This window comes from Prorops nasuta, unplaced genomic scaffold (genome assembly GCF_024137725.1).
Source record: "Prorops nasuta isolate Cenicafe-Biocafe unplaced genomic scaffold, Cenicafe_Pnas_1.2 PNAS00002, whole genome shotgun sequence".
NCBI lineage: Eukaryota > Metazoa > Arthropoda > Insecta > Hymenoptera > Bethylidae > Prorops > Prorops nasuta.
This window is the reverse complement of record NW_027116799.1, coordinates 7,954,707-7,975,292: the sequence shown is the minus strand read 5'-3', so window position 1 is coordinate 7,975,292 and position 20,586 is coordinate 7,954,707. Positions and strand designations below refer to the sequence as shown.

The 20,586-nt window shown below is 41.1% G+C and overlaps 2 protein-coding genes across 4 annotated transcripts in view; one reads left to right on the top strand and one right to left on the bottom strand.

The window, feature by feature from the left end:
- Positions 1 to 445: 445 nt before the first annotated feature.
- The window catches only part of Nup44A (nuclear pore complex protein Nup44A), a 35,805-nt gene continuing 15,664 nt past the window's right edge, over positions 446 to 20,586 (bottom strand). For 2 of the 3 annotated variants that reach the window (XM_066738485.1, XM_066738493.1), the window contains exons 2-7: positions 3,114 to 3,254; positions 2,817 to 2,973; positions 2,487 to 2,736; positions 2,179 to 2,412; positions 1,814 to 2,101; positions 446 to 1,072 (exon numbers count right to left, since the gene is read on the bottom strand). In XM_066738485.1, coding sequence (XP_066594582.1) covers positions 883 to 1,072; positions 1,814 to 2,101; positions 2,179 to 2,412; positions 2,487 to 2,736; positions 2,817 to 2,973; positions 3,114 to 3,224 — 1,230 coding nt within the window. In that variant the 5' untranslated portion in view covers positions 3,225 to 3,254 and the 3' untranslated portion in view covers positions 446 to 882. Of the gene's footprint in view, positions 1,073 to 1,813; positions 2,102 to 2,178; positions 2,413 to 2,486; positions 2,737 to 2,816; positions 2,974 to 3,113; positions 3,255 to 3,317; positions 3,340 to 20,586 lie in introns of those variants that run through there. The other variant, XM_066738476.1, reaches the window with a different exon arrangement.
- The window catches only part of LOC136780191 (SLIT-ROBO Rho GTPase-activating protein 1-like), a 51,410-nt gene continuing 34,713 nt past the window's right edge, over positions 3,890 to 20,586 (top strand). The window contains exon 1 of the mRNA XM_066738388.1: positions 3,890 to 4,788. Coding sequence (XP_066594485.1) covers positions 4,710 to 4,788 — 79 coding nt within the window. The 5' untranslated portion in view covers positions 3,890 to 4,709. The remainder of the gene's footprint in view (positions 4,789 to 20,586) is intronic.

Below are 20,586 nucleotides of genomic sequence, written 5' to 3'. Positions count from 1 at the left end.
ACGTGTGATGTACGTCGACTGAAAATCAACTGATTTTAACTAAGCTTACTTCTCCTGCCTTTTGCATTATATTACATTATATTAAAAATAAACTTACTCGATTGGCAATACTCAGATTTTTGCGCACCATATCTAACACACTTTCTCGAAGTGGCTCTCTTGAATCTTCCATTGATATTTCATAAAATCCTATTCAATTATAAATAAAACTTTATAATGGCTTATAATAGATTATAAATTATAGACACTCTTTTGTTTTAAAATAATTAGATATGGAGGTTGACGCAAAATCCTGACATATATTAATTGGTAAACGCAAAATATAATACTTTTCTTGATGAAGAGTTAACTTGTAAAACTACTAATGGTTCTGGTTCATAAAAATTTAACCAATCCGCACGATTTTAATTCTTTGACTTTTTTTCCTTTATTAAGTTCGCAAGCAGGCAATACATTATACACATACCCCATTAAAAAAATAATTAAAAAATACAATATACAAATTTAAAAAGGAATTGATTAATCCTGCGTAGACTACCACAGTCATTTAAGTAATACAGACCATTCTGTACAATAAAGTATACATTTAGCCGACATAATTTACATAAAAAGTTTAAATAAAATCTTTACCAGATTATAAATGAAGTTATATCACATTTAATACATTCTCGTGTTATTTTGATCAAATCATTATGGATTATTTATAAAAAATATTCCCTTACACTTTACATTAAAACCTGACCTACACTAGCGCAGCGATTTTTATTGTAAAAATTGTAATAATAAGCTATCAGTGTAGCTTGGATTCTCTTTTTTCGTAATGTAATTTGCGGTAAATGTAAATTATATATATCACAAGCTAATTTCATTGAAAATAGCGAATTATTTTTTTGTCTTTGGACGCTCTAAAGTAGGAAGCGGTGGAGGCGTAGGTTCGCTAGGATTTCCAAGCCAAACAGATTTGCTAAATCTTCCTTTTACCACGGGTGGTTGCCATTTATTAATGCTCATAATAGTAGCGGTAGGTTTTTCAGATGTTACTGTAGCTATTTGATGTAGCTTGGGAGGAACCCTGGAAAGAGAGAACATTATTTTACCACCTACTGTACATTATACTACAACTACAAAAAGTACAAAGCTAATAGGAGGTTACGCATCCGTTCGTTCAATAAATAAATCGCAATCTTACGAAGGAAATAGGAAAAATAAAAGACTGATTATAATTGTATAAATAATATTTATTCTATAAACATTTTTGTACAAGAAACGAAAAATAGATCAATAAGCTGCTTACAAATCAAAGAATAATATGATTCTAGTAAAAATCGTAAGATTAAGTTCTACAATTTCACACCCATGACATAAATAATGTCACTATAAAATCATCAATAAAGAAAATCATGATTCAAATTTGTACAAGATGAAGCTGCGTTATAGGAAGAAAATAAAAATAGTGCAGTAGAGGTGCTATAATGTTTATAGTAATCAGTAGCCCACATCAATCAAAGGGTTAATAAAATTATGCTGTGATATAATACATTGCTACTAATATTTAAAAGAAAAGTATCTCATAAAAACATGCTTACACATAAAATTATGGAAGCTTGCCTACTATTATTCTGATATTTATATAAGCAATTACAATCTTTATTATACAAAATATTTGTTTCTTTAATCTAATATCTGAATGTTTTACAAAATAATGTCATTAATATTGTCTGAGTGTCAGTTAATTAAGCTAAAGTGAAAATGATTTCTTTCTCAATGCCAAGGTACTTGATTTGGATGACTGATGGAACCCAATTTGTAGTACCTGGTTGTAGATGCTGATTGTTGATTTCCTAAAGAATGACTCGGAGGTGTTGCTACTACAGGGCTTTCAGCACTTTGAGCAGAGGAGCCATCTCCTTTAAGTACAGCTACACATTTCCATTCGTTAATGTAATTATCTTTCCATAATCTAACACATCCATCATCACCGGAACTTGCTAAGATGGTTCCCATGATATTCCAACATACACGCCAAACAGTGCACATGTGGTCGTCAAACTGAGCTGCTTGAGATATTTTGAATCGGGATAAACCACTTTGTGCATTATCCCTATAAAAATAGAAACAGAAGCTATCAATGACCTCGTTACTGATTTAAAGGTACCAAGTATATTTCGAAATACATACGGCATTGGCTCTAAAGTTACTATTCTAACATCCTTAGTTGCTATTGCTAAAGTATGATAACTTCTACCCAAATTTGGTGCAAATGCAATATCATGAACTGCATCCGCAATGTTGGATAAAGTTTCTGTTTTTGTCCAACGTCTACTACTTTCAGAATATTCATAAATAAACACTTTTCCTCCACTGGAAGGATTTGAGTCATCACTACCAACTGCTATCATTGGTGGATGCAATCTGAAATAACAATTAAATCAATGTAACAAAATATCTCAATCTGATCCTTCTCTACATTACAGTAGGTCTCTAACCTTGATAAAGAAGGATTCCACGTTAAGCAGCTACATGGAAGTTTACAACTAATGTCATGTTGTAATGTCCATTGGCTTAAATTCATAACATCAGGGGCTTCGTATATTCTAATAACGCCATCTGCACTGCATGTAGCTAATAATAATCCTAAAGTTTTTGGTGCAAATTTGACATCGGTTACAGGTGAGCGAGAGTCAACTAAATTTGCTCTTTTAACCCAATGTCTCATTCCACGTTCTCCTTCTCCTACTGAAATTATTTTTTATATCAGTTTATAGACTCAAACAATGTTATACTCTGAATTAGTCCCCTATGAATAATTAAAATACCGATTTCTTCCCAAACAGCAGCTGTTCTGTCAAATGAGCAAGTAGCAAGAACTTGACTAAACTCTGGATGAGCCCATGTTACTTTCCAGACTGAACCACTGTGTGCTTTCCAAGAAGCAGTAAGATTCCAATTTCCATGATCATCTTCATCCCAAACCTTAAATGAAAATAAAACCTGACATTAACTGTGTAAGATGAAAGAAACCAAGTCTAAGATTATCCTATGATATTTATGTACCATAAATATATAAGCAATTAAGTTTGTAGAAAATCGAATGATTTTAATTACAGATATACCTTCACAAATTGATCACTGGAGCAGGTAGCCATTCGCTGCCCATAATAATCATATGCGATATCATGGATTAAATCCTTATGATCTGCATTAATACTGTGTGTCTCAAACATTTTTAATAGGTTCTTGGATCAATTTTGTATCTATAAAACGGATTAAAATGTATTAACAAAAAACTTATAGGTTAGACATATCGTCGTATTTACAAAATACTTAGCCGTGCGCTTCACTACTTAGCTTTAGACGCGCACGACAAACGATTCCGATTGGTTATTGAAGATGAACCATATTGTTACTGAAGTTACCGCCGAAAGTACTCATGCCTTTTGAAAGTGTAAAACCGTAGATGTAAAAATTGCATGAATGAGGTAACAAAAGCTAATTAATTTAAATTACCTAAGAAGCAGATATATCACTAAATCAATAATCATCCTAAGAAGAGAAAAATGAATGTATAATACCAATCGTACAAAATCTATTATGTATAAATGAGGAGAAAGTAATCAGTATAGTAAATATTTTTCTAAACCTTTCATGACATCTTTTATCCACTTATTCTAGTTGCATAAAATAATAATGTATAATAGAAGATAATATACCAACTAGCTTGTCAATCACAAAATTATTTAAAAAAACCCTTGCAAAAAAGAATGCAGTGAAGATAGCAACACTAGCGCTTCCGATTATATTTATCGTTTATTAGACGTATTATTATAAAATATTCAAAGGAAATAAGGTATAAAATTCAATGAAGTAAAAAAGAGCCTATGGTGAAATAAAATAAAAAAAAATATATCACATGCGTATAAAAAGGTAGTAGTGTAAAAAGTGAAGCGAGATGAATCCGATAGATGGCGGTGGATGTAGGATGATCCAGCATGAGGTGAAATAACAGAAATAACAGTTGCTAAGCAACTGTGCTGACGCTGCGTAGCGGTGGCGGTCTGGCGGACAAACGAACCGACTAGGCACGACGGGACGGGATGGGGACGGCTGCCCCCTAAAGTTGAATTAATATACGGGCGTCCAAGAATATCCTCGCCATGCCTCGTCGAGAGTCGGGATAGCCGCCAACTGCCAAGAGTGCCAAGCCAGCCGGCATTACTACGGCGACCTACGTCGCTGCTAGGTTCACCGTGGCCGACCGTAACTGTGCTTCTTGTAACTTATTCTTTCTCTCGACGATCTTCTCAAAACTGTTCGAAACCAAGTAGAATCGCGCCAGTTCCTTCCATTCGCTTTTCAGTCGTTTCCACCGCGTGGACTCCGATACACACGCGCGTAGTAACGCATACAAATACAGATCCATATTCCGCAGCCACATTCACGTCCCACTCTCTGCATTACTCGCACCTCCCGCTACTAACTTGAATCGCTGAAAAATACCAACGCCAAGCCAACCGATAAACCGGTTTCGCCGTCACGAAGCACAGTGCTCGTGCCTCCTCGTGCCCGAGAATGCTTTGAACTGTGACAAGTGTTGTGCACGATACTACTGCAGGCTCGTATGTGCGTGTGTGGGTGCTAAATAATCAACACCCCCTGGTATTTGCTGGATCATCCGTCGACTTTTCCAGAGATTATCTTGAGAAGTTGAAATGGACGAGGAGGAAATCGACGGGGTGAAATCACCCATCAAGAGGCTCGGATCCACAAGGAAGTTACTGGTTTTCAACAGTGAGTAGCAATACGTACTTTTTACTTTTTTCGAAACTAAGAATCATAGTTTTCGTTGCGTCGAACCGATATATTGTATTATAAAGTATCCTTGAGGTTACTCTGGCGAGGCACAGGAGGATAAAATGTCAGACGCACTGGAGTATTGTATGGCAGGCTTTTATCGGAATTCTATAATAAGACGGTAACGATTTTTCAATCGCTTGAGAACGTTCGACATAACGTGGCATGAATACACTTAATATTTCTCTCACGAACCTGAAACGTTGCCACCCTTGAATTATAAGACGTCCAGTAGAATTTGATAATTGAATCGTGTAAATTATCGGAGGATTGAGATTCGGCGAATCGAAGGGCGTTAAAGAGAGCGGTGCACGCATTTGTTTGCGCGGACAGTTTGAATTTACACGATGATGGTACAAGTGAAGTCGAGCAGGTGCAGTTTGTTTACTCGCTGGGACCAAATGGCGAAATGGCAACCGACCAAGTCAGTCGGTCGTTGGAATATATGTATGTATAGCGTGTAGTGGACCGTGATCTTTGTGGATATACTTACGGCGGCCTATAACAGATGTAGAAACGCTATTCCTGAGATAAACAAAGAGGCGGCGGAAGGACAAAGTCTCATGGGCGATCTTTTATCGAACCGGAACACGCCGTTACACAAGATCTAACTGTACTACCGTTCTGAGTTCTAAATTAGCCACTTCGACATGACTTCCAATATCGCGCTAACCAATATCTCTCCTCTTGTGAGTTGCAACTCGTGCTCTCTGCGCTCATTCCTCAGGCTCGATATACTGCTTCCACTTCTTTGGTGTGAATCCTAACGAGCCTCCGATTTTTTTTAACCAGGCGCACAAGTTTACGAGGTCTCGGAGGCTCGTAGCCCAGTGATTTCCAGGCAAGCACTTTGTTCCGCATGACCGAAGAGAAACTAATCAACGTAAAAACAATGCAACTTTAGCCGGCAAATAAGTTTTATGATTAGATAAATTGCTATGTTTTTGTATCGACAGGGAACAACATTGATAGTTCATAGTACGCATATTCGTTAATTAACAGCGTCTTAGATTATTCACGGCACGCAACCTTGCTCCTTCGATTAGTCAAAGCAAAGTATAATTTTTATTTTTAGAAATTATTGTTTGTCAATTGAACAGGAAGGAGTACGTATATATAGGTACCCCTTTTAAAGAAGATAAGCTCTTTTGTGTGTGTGTGTGTGTGGTACACTGCTATAGTATTCAAAATTAATGACAGTCTCTTGTTTTGCTAAGAGTAAATTCAATGTTTAAATTTTAAACCCTATACCGCTGGCGACTTGTCGTAAAATTGCGCCTAGCAAAAGGCTTACGACAGCTTATTTTAAAATTCAAAAGGTAAGTAATATTTTTTTATTAGTGCTAAACCTTTGTAGCTATTTTTTATGTTCTTATTACCGTTTAATTCCTGTGTTATTTAACCACAACATAAAGTAAGAGGCTATAGTATTTTGTAATTGAAGTGGCAAGACGACTCGATTTATTTATTAAGTAATGGTACTATCAGAAAGTGCCATAGCTATATTTTTGTAATAGCCTCAAAGTATCTACTTCTACGAACGAGCCTTAAAACTTGTTGTCATCAATAAATGCTACACAAAAATCTCTGAAATAAAGTATTTGCAAATACACATTTATAAATTCAGCATTGACAAACTTTTATTATTATTACATAAATAGTGTTCTTAATAATTGTATAGTTTTAGTAAATACAAAAATCTTAGGTCGTTTCCTCGATGTCCACTACGCCTAAAGTATAAATGATATAATTATACTGCAACAGTAGTATAGTAATATGTAAAGAAATTGATTTAATAATACTATTTTTTGCTAGGATAATATTTCTGTTATGATTTCTATGTACTTGTGTCCTGTACTTACAGGCAAGGCCTGTTTTTTTGAAGAATATAATTCTACTGCATTAATGGCAGTAATACTTTCTCGATAAACGTTTTCTTTGAAAAATTGGAGCAATAAAAAAATTCACACTGAGAAACCAATTCCATGTTATTACTCTGTTTTATCAATTTCATTGAAAGTCATCTTGAGCCTTGAACCCCGACTTAATCATTTTGGTTGACTTTCCCATACGTGAGAAGAGCTCAACAGCGATTGGCTGAATTGAATCGCAGGTGCAATTGCCATTTGCAGAGTTTCGTTGTAATAAAGTTGTATGATGCAATATGCGAGTTGCTCAATTTGTCATTGCTTTCGCAACGCGTCAAATCATCTGGATCATTTTTCAAAACAGAGTTCAACGGCTCCAGCCGTACCTGTTACCAGAAATAAAAAAAATGAGTTCGTCACAGGGTCGTTAATTCACTCGTAAAAGCGCGAGCACTGTACCAACCAACGGCGAGTTAAAGAAAGGAGCAGGTATATTGGATAGAAGAAGAGAGAGAGATGTGGCGTTTAAGCTAGTGAATTGCAGGCTTTCTTTATCGCGCTGGCCTGGTCGTTCGTTCCTCGTCGACGTTCGTGTCAGAACACAGTGAGAGGCGATCAAGTAAAGACAGTTACACCACCTCTGGAATGCTTTGGTGGATAGGAGAATCGAAGGCTGAGCTGCGCCATGCGTTAGGCTCTCCTAGTCGGCGCTGTACTTAACAAGCTCGTATAGCACCGTAATATCGGCCATTATACATTGAAATAAGACTCGGCTTGGAGCTATACGCCTTAGACCGACAGGAGTAGGCGTAAGATCCATTCCACTCCTGCAAAAACTGACCGTTTAGAGGCCTTGCCTCTTATGCGATTCGCATATCAAATCTCAAAGCGATGGTGCTGCAGCAGCGTCGCCCAAAATAGATGACTCCCCGTCCCTCGCTGCGATAGCTACTTTTCTTCGAGACGAAAAACGTTGGAGCCCAGCTATCGAGACTGCATCGCTACTAACGTCCTTCATTTGTCAGGCTTTATTGTCATTTTAAGCGTGCAACTCGATTTTTACGTCGATCGAGGAAGTGACGCGCTATTCGCGAAAACCACACAGTCTGCATATTAAACTCGTGAGAAGCGAGGACGATGGTGTCACAGGCGTACGCTATCAGCGAAAAGCTGCTTACTGCATTATGGATACCCATTGCACCTGACGTTCCGCGTCTGCTGAAACTTGAACTTTCCCTCGTCCAAGAACGAGACGCCACTTTCTATATCTACCAATCTTCCAACGTACCTCTCCACAGCAGCGTTCTTTCTCTGTCCAAGCAGAATCGTTAATTAATCCCGCGTCCTATAGGTTAGGTTCTCGATCTATCAGAGATCGCTTCAAATGGGATATGGAGAAGCTTGTTCAGCAGTGGGAGAAACTTATTTTCAACAGAGCCGAGAGAGATTATTTCTGCTATCTAGTCGTGAACGACGATCACGCGAGAGATTTTGCGGTCCAGTCGTCCATGGGTTTTCGTTACCTGGCCAATCTTTCGACCCTCCCGATGAGATAAAACGAATGCTTTCCGTCCGACGAGCCCAACCCAGCCGGCTGGCATACGTAGCTACGCATTTGTATTGCATAGCTCGACACACGCACATCGAGTGCACACCAACGAGGGTTTGAACACTGAGAGTGGAAATAGTGGAATCGGAGAGACCGATAACTCCCGCCAGTCCTGCCTAGACCACAGTTTCGCCTCTCCGCGGGAACTCTTGGTGGCGCTGCGCTGGGTCGCCAGCGCCACCCTGCAACAACCAGTGTTTACGTCTCCCCCCTCCCATCTTTACCAAACGCGCATTGGGCTGTATTCATGCGTATCAACTCTCGCGATACGCTAAGCACGCAGAGTCCCTCGGTACCTATCAGTGTTTGCTTTAACAATTTGCACACACAGCGCCTATCTTTACGATTCTCTTTTACCCAAACCACTATGTTATTCGCAATAAATATAATTCATCAGGAATAAAAGTCAGTTGCTGCGGTATAATCTTCGCACGGGGAATATATCCTCTGGAAGACAATTGTTAGCTGCGAGTCCTATGCGGCGTGAGTGTGCTGGAAGTGTGAGTGCGTTTAGCAGGAGTCGACACGTGATCGTACGGATAGAAAGGCTAATGGCGCGCGTGCGCACGTGATTTCGTACTTTTCCCATCACGCATGCAGAGGAGGCGCGGCTGGGATTCGTGTGCGAATCGTGTACATGCGTGTTCGTGCGAATAGACGCCACGTCGCTATCCAATTTCTTTGCAAGTGTATCCGTGCACGTGGTGTTTGCTGGTGTGCGTACCAATCTTCCTCCACGCAGCGCGTTTCCCTCGCTCGTTCGTACACACATGCACGTGTGCGTTCGCGAAGACGAATGTACGCAACGCTGTCTGCTGTAATATCGATCTCGTTAAGCAGTTAGTTGTGGATATGCCGGTTATGCACCTCCCGCGGTACACAACTCGACGCAGTAAAGTAGCCAAGTTACACAGGGACCGTGCACGCTATTTTTATTATCCCTCGCGTGGACACATCGATGAAAATAGAATTTTTATGACTTACACTTGAACTCGCGGCAATTTTACTCGAGAAGAAAATATTAGTAATATCGTACCCGGCACTAGTTATTTTTAGCCTCTATATAGCAGCGGAAGTAAGTTTTCTTTGGGAAAAGTTTGCGATAAACAATTTATGTTTATGCAAATTCAGCAGTGGTATATTTAAAATGCGTGGCTCGGAAAAATAATAGCTGTCGTTTGGCGTTCTTTGTAGGCTTTCTTGGAAATGTTTATGTTAAGCGCTATCATCTTTATGACGCGTGCAATCTGTTGCGTTTAGAGTTTATGGTGATTCTAGCACCAGCCGAGTAATACAAATGCATTAATCTCTCGTCGAGAAAGTTTCGTCTCGGCTCTGTGCTTTGGTCTCGTGTCCTCGAACCAATGAGAGTTTACTAATGACCCCTTCGTTTTTGTGTGCTCTCAATGGATGCACGGTACAAACAGGTCAGCAGACTGACTCTTCAACGTAGGCCAAATACCACTTTCTCGACACAGTCTTTGCTTCTTTTGAAAAACCGACGCAAGAAACAGTGAATAAACTTCCAGATGACCCTCCCACTGTACATTGTCCGCTATACTTATATATATATATATATATATACTCTTGGACAAATATGTTGGGGTTCCAAGCGAGTAACAATATACCAGATGGCCAGTTTGCACGAGAATAAATGCTTTCTTTCTGTAGAAGCACAACGCGTCGGGCTAAAAAATGAATTATTACAAAACGAATTAGGCTCTTCGCCGAGGGATGAACTTACTTTAAACCAAGCTCGTTAGTCGAAATTATTTGCACGTGAGGCGGAGATAACTCGTTAGGGATTAACCTGTGGATCGTCAGGATTTAAGGGAGAAAATGGTTTGTCGAGGGGCGTGGCGAAAAAATATTATTCCAAGCTGGATGCGAATGATCCGGGAGCACATGGCATCTTCGAGGAACCTGTTGTCAATAGTCGTGCGTTGCAGGAATTCGGTGCACGCGCGTCACCGAACTGCTACTCCGGAGACTCCCGAGAGACGAGGGGGAGAGACGCGTTGGTAATTGTGACTGTTCGGTTCTTGGCACGTCGCAAGAGAAAATAAAAAGGCGCCAATGTTTCCTGCCCTACCCTGGAGATATTTTTACTGAGCGACGGACCATTTTCGGAGTCAAACCGAGAGGGCGTCTATTTTGCCAAGACGCCATCGCGTCACGTGTCCCTCCATGCGTGAAAAACTCTTTCATTCAGCCAATTCAAATATCGTGCGAAGCTCGAAAGAGCGCTTCGAAAATACTCGACTCTCCAGTAATATGGACGAAAACATTGGCGAGTTGTTTGTTTAAGAAATGAATTTACCTTGAGGAAACTAGTCAAAAGATACATCAAGTTTGTTTGGATATCTGGTATTATTGAAATGTACGAAAGTGGAGCATTAGAAATTTATGTGTTATTCGCTCTCGATCTCTGCAAATCTTTTTAAATAAAATTCTAAGGTGGAACCCGTTTTCCTTCTCTCGTAATTCACGTCCCAAAATTTGTTGTTACCTTGCACCGTGAGACACGCTTGCACAGTCTGAAACGCGTCTCTTTTTTTGCACTTATTAACGCGGTAAAAAAAGGACAAGAATTGAATTGGTTACGCACGCTTACGAAAGAGTCTCGATTCCAGACTAATTTATCGCTATGCGCGTAATGTACTTATCCACTTGTACATGCAAAGAGAGTTCAACTGGTTCTAATCGAGTTTAAGATAGCACGAAAATTTTCAAAGCAAACCGTGACGTGAGAATACGATAAATATACATGCAACGAGTTATTTGAAGAACAGCACTATCTACATAAAATAGTTTTTACGCGACCCAGTTGAAAGGAGTGCGATTTGTATACCAACGTTTCTTAGTAGAACGAAAAATCTGAATTCCTTTACTCTTCCATATCCCTAAAACGTTGAGAGAATTTTTTTGGCTAATAAAGCTGTCCTTCCAGCAAGCGGATACACGCGCAAACTTTGAGTTATAAACAACTGTGAACTAATCGAATGCGAGGCACCATGGGACCTGGTTGGAATAAACAAATAGAACGGGCCACGGGACTCCTTCGTTCCAAAACAACACTCCCCCCCCCCCCCCCCCCCCTATTCATTCTTCTAACCTTCCTCCTAGGCGTCCCACCGTTGAAAAGTCACGGCTCGTATAACGATTCCGTGACTTTATAGCCAGACTCGCTTGGCAACCAATGAATTCATCGGAATACTAGCATCTGAATAAAATGCCGCGTCTTTTTTACGAGCGTACCGTTTTCACAGCTTGAAACTGCATCCCAAGTTGATCCTCCGAGCATCCCATACCGCTCGTGAATTGAAATATCGAAAACTAGCGTATCGCTGGTAAGTGCGAACGAGATTAATCCAATTGGCAGTTCGATCTTGTACGATGCTTAAAAAAATGGAATCGTCGTTTTATTCGTCGTGAAAATCATTTCTGTTTGGCTTTATTGCAGCGTTGAACATCGGGAATGTAATAAAAGGGATGAAGGGAGGTACGAGGAGGACATATACCAAAGGATCGAGGAGAAACAATGCAATAAATATATAACGATTTTTATCCGATGACAGCCGATAAAACTATGCCGAGGCATTCTCTATTTTCACGGTCGTGGACCATTCCAGCCATATTGGAACGTGACCAAAAGTTTCGAAAAACTATGCGATGAAAAGTTTCGCTATTTTTCTTGCTAACCTGTCGTGCGGCCAAACTTATTAATGAACTCTATTTTTGGAAAGCTATTGTTGAACAGCCATTGGAGAACTTTCGCTGCAGAAAAGAAAAAAAAAGCATCGGATTTCTTTCTCCCGCAAGAATATCTCACACTTTCTCCATAAATGAATTCCCCAAATCGGCGATGATCCTTTCCTCGAAAACCACTCAACTCCATCGCCAATTTCTTATGCCTCGACTTTCAAGCAGGATTTCATGCAGCTTTAACGAGATCTTTACTTCTCGCCTTTCCTTCTCGTTACACGACGCTTTCATCAACATTATCATTTGAATTTATTGGCATACTAAACGCTTCCGCGGACATTTTTAACGTTTTAATGGTGTTAATATGCAATCAAGGCAATTGATGCTGCCCATGCATCATTACTCACAAGGTTTATTGAAAAGTACCAGAGTACAATGCTAATTTTGAAGCGTACGGGAAATATTCCATTTCGGAAAGAAGATTGATATTCGGAGCTGACCAGAATTCAGCATTTGGCACAGATTCCTGACCTTCGCAAGGCGATGTGCTAGCCCTAACTAAGTGTATATATACACGAGAAAACCCTCTAACATAAATTTTCGTCTCACCCTCCACAAGAAGGAAAACTCGCAATTCCCTGGATCCTAACCTGCACAATGCTCCTCAGAGTTCTATCCTTATCCTTCTAGATCAGCAGCCACACCCACAACAAGATATTCCCGTGAGCATCTCCTCTTCCGGCTGTATACTCGCTCCATCAGTAAATTACGAGTCTCCTCAAAAATTGCTATCAAATTTGCGTGCAATTGTTCATATAATTGCTATTAAATATTCATCATTGACTTATAAGCGGAAGTTGCCGGACAATATTGAGCCTTTCCACGTCTTGGACGATATTACAAACTCATAAAAACCTGATAAAAAGCTTATTAAGAAAGTTTTCGCGGCAGCGATCTTTTAATTCGCTCGCCACCGTCTTTTCGTGGAAACTTTCCAGTGTTAATATGCTCGAGTTCTTACACAAGAGACGTTACGACTTCTCTATTAAGGCAATCAAGCTAATTTAGAGTATATACTGTAACAGAACTTACTCTATGTATACACAATTTAATTAATCACAACATCGGATGAACGTCGCTAAAAATACACCAGTATACACAATTTTCAATAAATCAAAAACTGTTTTAACAACTTTCACCACTGACCAATCAGGAATTATCCAGGATAATAAAATCTGTATCCACGTTTATCTTTTTAGAAACGTTCGAACGAAATTCCACGCGAGAGAGATTAAACTGAATCGGTGCTACAAGTGATCGACGACTCTATTCTGTCGAGTATAATTAAAGAGAAGGGAATGATCGAGGGGGGGGGGGGGGTGGACGTAGAAGCCCGATTCATTTCTCAATCTGGAATTGGCGTTCCTAGCGATTATCGCATGAGCCGCCAGTTATATTCGTATTCGTTGCTGACGGCGTCAGCGATAGCGCAATTGAGCAACACTGAATTCATTGTGAGAGAGGCGAAGCTCTCTTGACTCGAGCGAGCCAGGAGGATGCAAGGTCGGTTCCGAATAGAACAGCATCTTCTGGCGCAGCTTTGACTTATAGCTAAACGCAGATTCATTCTAGACACGCGAAGCGCATGCAGCTGTCATTTACGCATGTTACGCACGTCCAGCTAGTATAAAGCAAGACAACTTGGGGGGGGGGGGGGGGGGGAGGGGGGAGAGTCGAATGAAAGGAGAAAGAGGGAAAGGGACGGACAGGGACACCTCGAGTGCAATCAAATTATCCGCTGTCGCGACTACACGCTTTCAGTATACATATATATACGAGGTGGTTTGCAGCAGATGTTCCAACGCTCAGAATTTCATCGCAACGGAAGAGACGCGTCTATATATGCTTCTTTGTATAAATCCACTGTATATAAGCTTCACCTGCAGCTTCGTGGCACACAATGAACGATTATCCAATTAAAATAAAAAAAAGTCATTCGACGCGCTTGCGTTGCAAAGGTTCTTTTTTGTTTATTTCTGAGTCGACGATATATTTCATGAGAATATATATTGGATTATAGCACATGATTTTTGCAATACATTTGGAGTGCTGAGTTGAAGTTGGATACTCAGGCTGCTTAGGATGCAATTTGTTGAATGAAAAATTAGTTACTAGTCTGATTTTCATGGAGCTTGGACACAAAAGTGAATCATAAGAAGTACATTGTTGACAAATTTGTTTAGTTGTATCTTAATCGTTCCAGTTTAATGAACGATGTGACATCTCAGTGTTCGAGCTATCATTAAAGAATTCGGAACACAGTCACGACGGATTAATTTTTGTAGCGATGCGATATATCAAATATCGTACAGTAATTACGATAATTTGTTCTTGGGAATTTTTATACCGAAACTTTAGTTTTATTTATAGGAAAATATAGAGATAAAGTCACTATTTGAAATTATTATTTAGTACAGCACCTATATGCATCAGCATATAAGAATTTTGTCCTAGTCCTCGAGGCGATGGTAGAATAAATTGCTATTTCATTAGACGTGCTAATCTCGGGCATTTGAACGGATGACACTACAGAAATTTCTCCTCTGTCCATATACATATATATATACACACAAGTGTGTGCTAGATTCATTCGATGATCGTTATTTCCCTGAGAGAACTGCGTCAATGGGACCATAAATCAGAGGTTTTTACGAGTTCAAGTTGCCCTGGTGGGTTGTATCATTATATAGGAATAAATCTCGACGTGTACGAGTCTCGCAGGGCGAAGAACAACAACAACAACAAGTGGGGTCCAAAGCCTAAAGGGGCAGCAGCAGCTTTATAGTGCAAGGGGATTAATTCGGCTGTGGGATTAGGTCGAAGGGGCGTTGGAGGAACGCTCGAGGTTGGAATTATTTTTTTATCGCTGATGCAGCTCGAAGGCAATCCGAGGCAGTTTCAGACAAGAAGGATTATTCGCGCGAGCCAACGGTGGTGAATATTTCAAAGCCTCTCGCGCACGAGCATAAGCAGGTGATCAGCAAGATCCGTCCAATTGGTTCGGCCAGGTGCTGAGAGGCCGTATATACACGCCTGCTAAAGTAACCTGTCACGCACGACGCCTCCAGTGGGAAACTGGATTCGCGAAACATCTCCAAAAGCTATTTTGTAGCTTCGCTATACACTCCAACCTCGAAGACTCGACTCTCAATACCCCGTAACGAGCTCCCGGAACTCCGTCAATGCGACCAACAACGGCCCGACAGGGGCAAAATAAAAAATCAACGCAACGTTGAGAAAAGTGGAACACGAGCTATTTTTTCGACACTCGCGATTCTAGATCGACGCGATACTCTCCGACGCTGTGTACGAATCAATTAAATCGAAAATTATCAGGTCGATGATGAGCGATTAGCCGTTGAAAGCCGAGTGGAAAGCAAAATACGAGAGGCTTCTTGGAAATTGAAAGAAAGCTGACGTTTCGTCTTAACGTTTATATCGACGCTTTATATCGACGAGCTGTGCCATTGGTTGTCAATCCGACCAATGATTATTCGGCAGACGAGCCGAAGAGGAGGATTAAATTTTCATTCCCGTGCACCGGGAGACTAGAGTGGCGCTAATTTGAATTTAATAGAAGGTTTCGTTAGGTTTTGCTAATAGTATTCATCGGTCGAATGAATGATAAAGCGGAGGATGAGAAAGTGCAGCGAGTGAAAATCGATTTAACCTCGCGTATATATCATTGTCGGATTAATCAGGACCGGTGGCTATATATGCACGGAGTACGTTATTGAGTCGTAAATTTGGGTCCAGACGCACGTACCGAGGTATAATCGTCCTTTGGAACGAGTCATTAATTGAGACGAATCACCGCTGGAACCGCGATGCGTAATTCCTAATCTTGTCCAGTCTAGAAACTCCATTAAATTCCACCCCCCCCCCCTTACTCCGGAGGGCACTGCGAAGGATTCTTCGGTCTTCCTCTTCTTGATTAATCAGGATCATCCGAAGAGGACCGAGTCTCTGATAATAAGTTATGCTCCGCGAACGTTTCTTCTCCTCTCGAACGTCTCCTATAATTATTAGGAGTTTATAATAATAATAATGGCGGAAGAGTCATTAGCTCGGTCGGTCAGTCATCCGGATAATTCGCATGGGAGCTCCCTGAAACTAAAGCAATTATATCGCAAAGAAAGTTCGCAGGTATACGCAAGCGCTCCGCTGGAAATGAATTTCGCGAAAGGTGCTGGAAAGACCTGCACCACTGCAAACTTTTATCCGGCTATATTATATGTATATATATATATTATAGTTGGCAGGCAGGATGACACTGAAGCTATTGTCCAATAACAGCGGACCACTCCGTAGCGTCGTCTGGGAAATCCATTGAACTCCGGCGGAAATGAAATTTGAATCATTGATGTTGCACGAGTGGACGCTCATTGTTCGAGACCCCTTTCTACCGTCTCTGCAATGCCTATCTCTCTCTCTCTCTCTGTCTGTCTCTCTCTCTCTCTCTCTCTCTCTCTCTCTCTGTCTACGTGACACATCCTCTACATTTTTCCTCTCCGAAGCCCAAATTAAAATCCTTTATTTCAAATTCTTCGCTCTCCAACTTTGCAAAATTCCCAAACTTCCGCAACAATATCGCTCGGATCTTCGTCCAAACATGCTCCATTTTTTCCGATTTTTCAACGACCGTTTCAAAACACTTGTGAAAATAAAGCCAGCCTTTGTCTATTTTCAGCACCGAGTCCTGTATATAGTTAGGAGCTTAAAAACTGTATCACGGTTTAATTTGTGGCTTTGCCGTTAAGACCAAGAAAATACGTCTACTCTCAAAGTGGATTTTCGAAATCATTCGTGGCTCATCCTTTCTTCCAGGAATCTCGCTGGAATGAATTGATTTGTTTTCTAAGAAACACACGTGTCGACCGTAGGAGAGGAGGGTGGAATAAAGAAAATATGAAATGTGGGAAAGTGAAAAAACAGTTGGTGGATTTTACGAAGGAGTAACGCATAATTGCTATTCCTAGATAAGATAAACTCACGGAGCTAGGTTAGGCTGGTGCGCGGTATAATAACGCACAAGATTTGATTATAGGAATATTAAACGGAGCTTCGGGCCTTAAATCACATCCGAGTGTTACGTAAAGTCAGCATAATGCTGTCGTTAGTCAGAGAACAATGTTTACGTTGCATTCTGTTATTCCCCAAGTAAAATTTCTCGGCAATTCTTCTTGCCAGAAGTTATACACCAGAGCGAATTCCAATAGCGGTGATTCAACTGCATTACTGGCAAAGTTTACGATTGCATGCACCCGGGAATGAAACATTAGCTAAATCGGACGATGCTTTAATTAGAAGAGCGGTTTATTAAGAAAAATAGAAGAAAAAAAAGTGCAAACTAAGAAGAGAAATTTTCTTACGACCCGATTCTCCTTCCTTCCAATTAAACTATTCGTAATCAGCAATTTTAGAGCAGAGCGGACAATCAGGGAGAAGCAGTGTTTGCGCCAGGCAAGGCCACGCGGTGTCAACGATCTAAAACTGGCCGTGCGAGCGTGCAAGATCACTCAAGTGGTCCGTAATTGATTCAAATGCTCCCCTAATTACTTTGCGACGCAGTAAAACGCTTTTCGCGACTAGCCAAGCGACGACTCCCGCGTCTAATCGAATCAAAATCGTTCCGTCATTTCTGAAAAAAGCAGAGTCGTCTGGGAGACTCTGGAGATTCTAGAAAAATTGAAACGTTCGTCCAAATCCCTCTCGCGCTGTCGTTTTAAGCGATTAGTCGGGTGGATTTATGAAAAATTTCAGATAAAACGCTCGAGCGGAGTTTAGAGTCGGTGCTTGAGATAAGAGATTGGTAAGCTTATTGCTTCGCAAGGCGCGGAAAAGAATTTCCAAAAGGCGAGGCATAAGGTCGTGACAGATCGGGATAAGCCGTCGCGAGCGAGGCGTTCGCTTTAAGAGGTGGGGGGTACTCGAGGGGAAAGGCATTAAAGGAGTAAAAGAGAGAAAGAGCATTAGTAACCGTGCGGTGCGTCGCTTCCGTTTCTGCTACTCGGCTCGTGGGCGTGCATGAAGAGCAACGACGACACAGGCGGTCCGGAAATTCCGTGCCGGAAATAACCGTTGGTCCTCCGACTCTTTGAGACTGGCGCCGCAACAAAGACTCGCGCGGTGCACTTTCCGCGTCCCGGCAAACATCTTTCAATTTGCACGCTCGACGCTGCGCTGCAAAATCAACTTGGCCACCACTTTGTTTCGAGATCTGACCGGAAGCACTGCGTAACAAATGCTCTTCCTCCTTGCTCCTCTGCAGTACCTTCGCGCTAACTGTACCTTTGCACTAACCGTATATACCTTTGTGCGTAAAACCACGCTCCAGAGCAAATGTTTAATTACTCGTTTCCATGGAATTGTATCGCGGTGTTATTTGTTGCTCGATGAATTGGATGAAAAAAGGCCTTTGAAGGATGATAATGTATATAGGGTGGGGCTGTGCCAAGTGGGTCTGAATGATTTATTAATTTTACGAAAGTGCTCTTTTGAGAGGAGGAGCCGTTGACAGAGGCTCCAGTCAAACAGTACCAACTGTTTATGAGAAACATTGGGTTTAAAAGGACGCTATTACTGCGCGAAGAAATCTCTTCCGTTCATTCACGATTAGCGATTAGACTGCCAGCGAGGACGCTCTAAACTTGCGAGCGCGCCCACTTTAAAAGAACGACCTTCCTAGCGTCCCTTTATATCTCGGTTTAAGTGGCGACCCTTGTTCAATTTCATCAGGCAAATCTAGATCATTCTGTTCACACGTTCAATCGAGGAATATCGAACGAGCAATTTTCCGCTTGGACGTTTGTAATAATTCATTGGATGACCTGCATTCGGTATTCATCGAGTCTGAGGTACGTTCAATTTCCTTCGAGATTCTAGCTCACGATTCTCTCTCTCTCTCTCTCTCTCTCTCCCTCCCTCTCCCTCTCCCTCTCCTGGTTTCTACTCATCAAATACTACAATAAGAAGAGAGCTATGCCTACCTTCCTGCTGCTCGCTCTGCTACGACCCCTCTTAAATCCTGCAAACTGGTACCGACACACGTACAACTCGACCTGCACTTGTGTTACGCATACCAATTTCCCAAGAATCTGGCCAAACAATATTGCTAAATTTCCAGCTAGCTCCAAGTACTTGGAAATTTTCAAAGTTCCGCATCGCGCTCGTAAGCACGTCTCGAACTTTCGGCAGAAAACTCCATTGAACTTTTTGCGTTGAATGGAAATTTTTAACTGCCGGTACATACTTGGAGTGAAATGAATGGAAAGGAAACAATGAGAGTTAATTAGATTTTACGGTGAATAATAGTGCTGCCTAGTGGAGCAAAGGTTAAGATCTACCGTAGCAGCACGTGTGTACTATATATATATATATAGTCATATATAAATCTTTGAAGAACACTCTGTTTTATTGGAACATGGAGTAATCGGGACGAAAAGGACGAAGCCGCCAACTTTAATCTCGCATTATAAGGCAGAAAAGTAAGTTTTACCCTGGCGTTCTACAAAACTCCGCACTCTCTTCGGTGCAAGTAAGGTCAGCGGCATCAGAGAAATTATGACGTGCAATTTTCTTCCGCTACTCGCTCGAGCCAGCAAACTTCCAAGATTAATCCAGGCGCGCGACCTGCACACCCGAAACCTCCGAGAAAAGTTCATCTCCTCGATTACACCTTCGGCCTGCGATTATTCGACTCTGGCAGTGCACTTTCGGCCACAGGCGAATCAAAATTCTCCGTTCGATCCATCATCCGACGAGGAGAAAGAGCAGTATCTCATCTCGAGAAAGTGGAAAGTATTAGTTTGCCACCTTTCACCTTTTTCCGTCGATCGACCATCGGTTGGATTTAAGTTGGGAAGAATCGACATCTCGGTTAGAGATTAAAAAAAGGCGTGGTAGGACAAAGGCGTATGTAAAAACGGTAAGTCATGAAAATCGATAACTCTTCCAGAGACCCTGAAGAGGCTGAATAAGCAATGTCACGCATTGACATAATATGCATCGGATACTCGGCAGCCGATACTTATCGATTTCTCGATCGTCGATCCGTCGAGTTCATCACGAAGCCATCTTCGGTGCTTTGCTTTCGTTCTCACTGAGAGGAAATGGATGGAATGGGTTGCTACGGGGAGCGGACTCGATACATACGCGTAGAAGCCTGTAAGACGATCTCCACTGTGTGTCGATAACCCTAAACACTTGTTGACCGTACTTGAAGGGCTCCAACTCAGCTGCAAAGTGCCTAAATATATCTACTATGAAACAACCAGGATATATCCTCCGTGAATATTAATTACATAACCGCTTTGCATTCCCCCTTGAAATCCTGGACAATAGACTACACAATATTGAGCCATTAACGTCAGGGGTCCTTTCTGGACGAACATTTCATCGCGCCATCGATAAACAACGCTCTGATCAGGGAGAAAACGTATGAAACAAATTCGGTGAACAAAGTTAATCACTCATTTGTATTTGGGAAAATGG